Source organism: Culex quinquefasciatus, chromosome 2 (genome assembly GCF_015732765.1).
Source record: "Culex quinquefasciatus strain JHB chromosome 2, VPISU_Cqui_1.0_pri_paternal, whole genome shotgun sequence".
Lineage (NCBI taxonomy): Eukaryota > Metazoa > Arthropoda > Insecta > Diptera > Culicidae > Culex > Culex quinquefasciatus.
Window position 1 is genome coordinate 117,109,452 of NC_051862.1, and position 7,948 is coordinate 117,117,399.

At 41.4% G+C, this 7,948-nt stretch overlaps 1 protein-coding gene across 1 annotated transcript; it reads left to right on the plus strand.

Annotated features, from left to right (window-relative positions):
• The first annotated feature begins 4,469 nt into the window (after positions 1-4,469).
• Positions 4,470-7,167, plus strand: LOC6031726 (zinc finger protein Noc). Its single transcript, XM_001842397.2, has 2 exons — positions 4,470-4,940; positions 5,042-7,167. Exons 1-2 carry the CDS (start codon positions 4,854-4,856, stop codon positions 6,416-6,418), a joined length of 1,464 nt encoding a protein of 487 aa, XP_001842449.2. The 5' UTR covers positions 4,470-4,853; the 3' UTR covers positions 6,419-7,167.
• Positions 7,168-7,948: the final 781 nt, after the last annotated feature.

Genomic DNA, 7,948 nt, shown 5'->3' on the forward strand with positions numbered 1-7,948 from the left:
TATATCATGCGGATTATAAAATTCAGTTTATTACGCAGCCCGAGCATAAGTAAATGACAAGGGAAATGTGTAATAATACCTTGGGATCATCCATAAACCACGTGGACACTTTTTTGGGAATCTTTTACCCCCCCCCCCCCTTCGTGGACAATTGTCCATACAAAAAAAAACTTTTTTGTATGGATCGTGGACAATCGCCATACCCCCCCCCCCCCCTAAAGTGTCCACGTGGTTTATGGATGGTTCCCTTTCTCTGGTATCAATCCTAATTTTTGGTATTTCTGAACCCTTTTAAATTTGTCTTAAGGATTATGCAAGAGCAAAATGTGGTATCATACCAATTTAAGGTATTGTTTTGATATTTCAAAATTGCAGAATTTGTCAATGGTCGAACATCATATTTTCGTATTATTTTGGTATTATAGTGTTTTATCAAATGTCTTCGAAACTATGGGCAAATTTTGACCAATTTTGCAAAGGTTATTAATTTTGCGCTAAAATGATGTCTCAAAGCGAATGTTTTCATTGAAAACCGAAGATTTAAAACTTGATTTTACAAATCGTTGATATTTCTCAGAGACGGTATAACCAAATACTTTGATTAACGAGTCAATCGAAAGATTGTTAATTTTTGGTAAATTTTAATTCAGTTTGATTTGAATTACTATTATTTTTAATCTTGTTATTTTTAAGAAGCTTCAAGAACTTCAAGGATAAGCCGTTCATCAATGACAAATGTTTTCGATGTGGCGAAGAATTTCACTGAGAACAGCATGGAATCATCAGGTGAGTAGATTTTGCTGTTGCATATGGAGCATTGTGATATCATTTCCGATTTTTTCACGAATTGCAACTGCTGCACTAAAAAATAGCATGAAAATAACAAATTTTGGCATTACTTGTACACATACCAGCGACCAAAATGTGCCCTTGGTTCCCCAGTAATAGATGGTAAAACCATACCATTAAATCATACCAGAATCATGTGTATGGAAGACCACAGGAATACCAAAATCTGATTTATCAAGGGAGCGGTAATACCTTAAAATAAAACCATGGCAATACCAGCTTTTGGTATTCAAGCAATGTTCAAAAATTAAGAAGACCTCAACATAGTATTGAAATAGTTATTTTATTTTATGGTATTATTTAAACATTGGAAAAACATGGTTTGGTACGGTTGTGCCCTTCCACATGCAAAATTTTGGTATGATTCCATAGTATTTTACCATCTATTACTGGGCAACCAATGGCACATTTTGGTCGCTGTTATTTGCCAAAGTAATACAAAAATTTGGTATTCCCGTGTTATTTACCCCTGCTCAGGTGGTAGGAGTAACGTTTTGCGTTTTTTGGTTCAAGTATATTTAAGTTTATGAATATAGGAAATTATAGATCATTTGTTTTTTTAATCCATTTTCATAACCATGTTGTGCACAAAACTTTGCTACGTTCGTGGATTTTTCACTTTTAAATTTTTTATAATTTTTGGTTTGAAAAAATCTTTAATTCCATTTAATTAATTGTTATACACATTTTGAAGATGTTTTCACATGTTTCGTGAAAATCTGAACATTTTTGGGGGTCATCCATAAAAACTGGGTGGTTGATAAACAACGTACCTTTTTTTATTTTGTCATCAAACCATTTTAATCAAAAGGTCAATTCTTGGAAACTCGCCACTCCGAAAACAATGGCCGGATATCTCCGAGAAACCTATGAAGTTGCCAATATCATAACAGGGCAATAATCGTCAATTTACAATTTTGCCCGAGCGATTCAGAAATATCATACTAGAGCAAAGCCCATCAATGTGGCTATCAAAATTCTTAAATATAACGATACAATTTAAAAATTGTCTTCTGGTATATTATGGAGGCCCTAGTAATTCCGGAACCGGTTTCGATAATCCCCCTTGGAGAATTTATGAAGTAGCCAATATCATTTTAGGGCAAACAGGTACTATTAATATGGAGATTTTTATCTTCATTTTGACAGGACGTTTTAAACATATTTTGATAACATTTTTCAAAGTTTATGTTTATCTTCATATGTTTAATGATGGTTTAATAATTCTAGCATTGTGTACACAAAGACAGGAACTTCAAACCTGTGAGGTATGTTGTAAAAATGCTCTTTATTTTTTGCTGTCCTACCGGTCATAAAAAAATATAAAAACTTCTGCTTCGACACTTTTTTGCAGCCGCACGCATCGGGATTCGCTTTGTTACTTCAGACCTTAAATTAATGGCTCATAATTTAGACAAACAAAAATACGGTGTGAAAAAACTGTGACAAAGCAAGCAAAACGAAAACATGCCAAGAAAATCTTTTTTTTTTTCCTTTCAGACTCGTCCCTGCTGCCCTGAGTATTTCACTTATTTATTATCGCAGTGTCAAAATTTGAAATGTTTTGCCTGGCTTAAAATATGTTTTTCTTTCGTCTTCCATCGCCGACAGTCATTACTAACAGTCGCACAAGGCATTTGAAATTTGTTGATTTTTTTTGATTTTTTTCCCTTCCCTGCTGTTGAATCTTCAATCGCTCATTTATCTTCGTTTGAAAAGAGCCTGAGGAGGGCCGGAGGAAGGTTCGATGGGCAAGCAGATGAAAAAGCTCAACACAAGTAGTCGTCGTCGTTGGTAAAGTTACAGAAAACGACAAAACGAGGTGTCTGAGTTATGATCTTTACTAACATTCCGCCACCACCCGTTAATATCAGCTCTGCCGACTAACACAAACGCCAAGTCTGCTTTGATAGAGTGAGAGGAGAGACTTGAAATGGTGTGTTAAGTCAACCGCTGAGCCATGCCGACAACGACCTGGCTCGTCTTGGCCCAATATTTACCTCAGAAGTGGCCTGTGTCTGTGAGTGTGTGTGATTGTTCACGGGAGAGGAATATTATGGTAGCGGTCGCGTCATATCAAAAGAGACTAAAAAGAACGATTTGAGCGCTGCCATCAACATCAACATCATCATCGGTTGACGTGTTGGTTGAGCCGCGCCGCGGCATCTCCTTCAACGCATCATCTTGGGTGGCGCGAACAGGCCTGGTCGGGACAGTAGACTGAGAAGACAAACATAATCACCACTCTACCGAGCGCGCGGAGAATAAACGATGCGTTGAGAGAAAAACAAGACAAACACGTCGTGAGATGGAAATGTGGACAACTACTTTCCGCAGGCTCAGGGTTGCCAGATTTAATGTTTATAGTTTCAGTGATTTCAACCAACATTATGCTGAATTTCTTAACCCAAACCGAAAAGTTATCCACGTATCTTTATGCTTTAGTAAACTTAGCTATGGTCTATTAGCTTAAACTTCAGCATGTTCAAAACGTTGATTAATCATAAAAATATATTTTTTTTTCATTTATTCATTTCTTTAATCAATTGGGTCCTAAAATGAAGCTTAGATTGCTGATATTATTGTTTTCCGCGATAAAGCTTATTTTTCTGAGTACAACGACCCTTTGTACGATTCCAAAGAGTTTAAAATGGATTTTTAAATCAATTTGGAAAAATTAACCTCGCGGTCCTTCTTGACAGAAAAGTTCCTACTTGACAGCTCGTTCCAAGGGGAACATAGTTGATCCATCGAAAAAATGTTGTCTTGTCAATATTTTTTTTTGCATTAAAATGAAAAAAAGTGAAGAGAAATGGGTTTTAATCGTGTTTTTTACCGTTGTACATAAAAATTGACATAGGGCTTTAGTACCCAATTTTAACAGGCCATTCTTTTCAGTAAATATTGATGTATGATTGTCATACCTGATATTTGAATAATTAATGCAACATTTCCATTTATTTTGAACTAAAAAATTGATATTGTACCGATGAACTACAAAACTTTTCAAATTTTGAGATGATACGTAACACTTTTGTGCAATTATTGGCTAAATGTGTAAATTTAAACATACAAACATCTCAAGATTTCAGATTTTGAACAATTGTTTCATTTGAATGGTTCTTTAAATTATGAGATCAAAATATCTCATTAAGTTAATAACGCCAGCAATAAAAACGAAAATCTCGCAACAGTGCTTCCCTCTCTTGCTCTCATCCCAACACTGCACAAGTATTTGTTTGCTCGCACGCTATCCTCCCGACCGAAGAGCATTAAATTTCCTGAGAAAACTGCTCTTTTACGGATTTGCTCACTCGTAATGCTCTTATGCTCAATTTCGTGAGTCAACATAACGAGTTTGCTCAACACCATAAAGTGTGAATTTAATGGGCAAACGACGTAAGAAATCAAAAGAAACCACTACCACCAGCGCAGCAGAGCGAGAGGGCCGACCAAGGAGCGAACGAGACGCACAAGAGAGAGAGAGTGCCCGAACATTGATGGTGTGCGTAAAGAGGGGCGCATGCCTTCTAGCGTTCCGATTGGTCGAAAGCTGCGAGCTCCGAGCAAAAGGGAACCATGATGAAAATGTAGACTCACTCGCTCGCCGTGGTCATAAATCGTTTCACGATATCCAGTTTTCAGTTTGAGTTTGTCTTTCGTGCCGTCAACAGCTCTTGTTCGGAGCTCCCGGATCGTAAAGTTGTTACTGTTGAGTGTGGAGAGTTGAGAGAAGCAGTAGTAGTAGCAGCAGTTGTATTCCTTTGTCGGTTTTGTGGAGAGCAACAACAATATCACACTGCATGAGGAGAGTTCGCTGGTGAATAGATGCAGTTTGTCAGCTGAGGATTACAGTGGGAGAAAACATTGCTGGTGTGTGGGAGAGTGTTTGTGGTTTGCAATTGAAGGATAATAAAATAATCGTGGATAACGAGTGCAGTGATAGAAACACAAACCGAAACGGTTCGGAAGTGGATTTAACTAAAGCTGGATTACGTTGCCAAATGGTGATACTGGAAGGAGCAGCAATGTTACAAGTAGGAAACAACCAGTACCTTCAGCCGGACTATCTGTCGCCGCTGCCAACAACGGTAGGTTTCTTTCTTTGCTCTTTTTGTCCTCTAAACTATTATTTCGACATTATTTGGAACAAAAATTAATTAAAAAAAACTATTCTTTCTCTCAATTACAGTTGGATGCCAAAAAGAGCCCACTGGCACTTTTGGCACAAACGTGCAGCCAAATCGGAGCAGATTCCGGAAACATTACGGTCAAATCGTTGGTGTCACCGTCGGAGAAGAACAAGAAATCTTCAACCTCGTCGGCTTCCTCGTCTGTATCGATGGATAACGGAATAAATCAGCCGAATTCGCGGTCGCCGTCGGTGAAGACAGAAAAATCGGATGCATCGCCGGAAATCAAGCTGGCGTTCAAGCCTTACGAAATGAATGTGCTTACCACAAAGGTGAAGAATGAAGAGCGCCCGTCGTCTAAGATGAGCTGTGGAAGTGATGTTATGAACAACAATAGTGTGAATCATGTCAATAATAACGAAGTTAAGAAAGAAGCCCGTACGCTGTCGCGTGGAAGTGCTGAGTCCCCGAACCGTGCCGGAAGTGTTCACATGAAGAGTGGGGAAGCAAGTGAGAACGGAAAATCTACTCCGGATGGAAGCAGCAGAAGAACCAGCTCACCGAACGATCGTGACAAAACTTCGGCGAGTCCGGTTGTGCGCTCTGGCATAGACATGATGCAGGGTGGAAAGGATTTATCCGGATACAAACCGGGTGCTTACGGGATTAATCCATTGACTGGACTGCCATCGCCGTCCGGAATCGACCACACAAATCCGGCCTTCCGACCTCCCTTTGCCGGGGCCTTCAGTCATCATCATGCTGCTATGCTTGCTGCGGCGTACCCGGGAGCGGCGGCAGCCGCGGCAGTCGGTGCTAATCCTTACCTCAGTTACACTCGAGTAAAGACACCTTCCGGAGGAGAAACGCTGGTGCCCATTTGCAAGGATCCGTACTGCACGGGATGCCAGTTTTCCGCTCACAACCACCAGATGATGATGGGGGGCCAGTGCCCAGCGGGATGTACTCAGTGTGATCATCAAAAGTACAGCCTGGCGATGGCCATGGGCTCGATGCCCCCTGGTTATCCGTATCCTCCAGCAGCGACTCAGCCGGGTCGTCCGTACATGTGCAACTGGGTCATCGGTGACTCCTACTGCGGTAAACGTTTCAACACCACCGACGAGCTGCTGTCCCATCTTCGTACCCACACCGCCAACCTGTCCGACCCGGCGGCACTGGCCCTGCAGCAGCAGCTGATGCCATTGAGTGGCATTTTTCCACCATCTTCACTTCACCGAGGCTATCCGAACCCTCCACTGAGCCCTCTATCCGCTGCCAGATACCATCCGTACGCGAAACCGGGTGCGATGCCGGGAGCCATGCCCGGATCACCGTACGGAGCTGCCTTCAATCCGGCCGCCTTCGGACAGTACTACTCACCGTATGCCGCTGCCCTGTACAGCCAACGAATGGGAGCAGCCGTTCATCAGTAAATTGGACTCACTCCAGTCAAGGTGTTTTGCATTTGGCCCGGTGTTATTTTCTATAAATCTGTGATATTACATTTATTCTTACTGCAGAAGAAGAATAATCGACGAAAAAGAGTGTCGCTAGACGAAGTTATCAAAACAGCGTGTATACCAATCCTTGCCTTCAAAACTGGTTCCAAGAATTGATTGCCCCCCTTCAACAAGATACTCATAAATCAATAGACAGAGAAGTTGTACCAAATAAAAATGGCGACGGGGAGCGTAAAGCTTTGAACCAGTTTAAGGCACAGATTTCTAAGCAACATTTGTAACATATAGCAGAGATGTTGAACCTAAGGCGAAGTGTAGTTCGCCGAGGCCCGGTAGCCGTCGGCATTTTGTGCTGCTTCTTAGACTTGTGTTTTTGCTACGAAATAGTTAGTTTTTGATATGAGTTTCTGGTGAATTAAATGACTATTTATTGGTTAGACAAAGCGTCATGGTATCTATTTTAAAATTAATTATATTTTTTGTTTATGCTTGTTAAAAATTACAAATTATTCTCAACAGAAAAGATGTGAAGGTTCAAAAGATAGGAAATTTCAAATATTCAAACTACAGAAAAAAATCTGTACCATGCAGTTTAAATTCTAGAAGCAAAATGGGAATATAAATTAACGTAGCAAGCCGCAGAAGGAAACTATTAATTATCATTAAGTGTACGAAATGAAGAAAGCAGAAATAAATGATTTTATAACAAAGATGAAGAAAAAGTGCAGTGTAAATTTATTCCCGTTTTCCTTTATTTATTAGTTAATTACCGAGTCTTTCAATTAGCACCCGTGCCAAGTGAATGGCGTCGTTGCTTTCCGACGTTGTTTGTCATGTTGTCGGTGTAAATTCCGCTCTCTGTTCTCTGTTGGCGTTTCCGCTTCGCACATTTGTTTTCCACTTTGTCTCCTCACCCACCCTCCGTTCAGTCGTTCGTAGCAGGCCTGGGCGCGTTGGTTTTGCTCCCTCGTGCTGTCTTCTTCCGCCACTGTTCGCATAAATCTCGCGCCCAAAGCCCACAGAGTGTGGTGTGCGACGTGTCGCCGTTTGTCGTTATTGAGGTTGCCTGCCTGGTTGCTCCGGCAATATCTGAATGAGACACAAGAAATAATAAATTTTCCTTGCCACAGAGAGCGCACAACCCTTGGCGGCACCTGCCCTCACCCCCTGCCCTGTCTCCCAAACGCAAACCAAGTTGGCTCCGACGACCACATGCACTGCTGGTGCGCCGAATCACACGCACACACACACGCGCACGCCTGCTTGGATGATTCCCGCGGCGCGCACACAGCCAGCTAAGTTACTCTTCAAAAACATTAATCACCCGCACGACGAGGGAAACGTCAGGCGAAACTAAAATTTATGTGTAATTATCTTCGATTATACAGTCGTTATTTTTCGCTTCTCCGTCGGTTTTGCTTTGCTCGGTTATCCCAACCCGGCCTGAGCCTCGGACGCCGCCGCCGCCGACTCCATGCTCTTCCATACCAATCCGCGCTGCTG

Bases quoted from the DNA above. Each gene is read 5' to 3' on its own strand.
- LOC6031726 (XM_001842397.2), top strand. From the start codon at position 4,854: ATGGTGATACTGGAAGGAGCAGCAATGTTACAAGTAGGAAACAACCAG. The intron at 4,941-5,041 runs GTAGGTTTCTTT...TCTCAATTACAG, and splicing joins TGTCGCCGCTGCCAACAACG to TTGGATGCCAAAAAGAGCCC.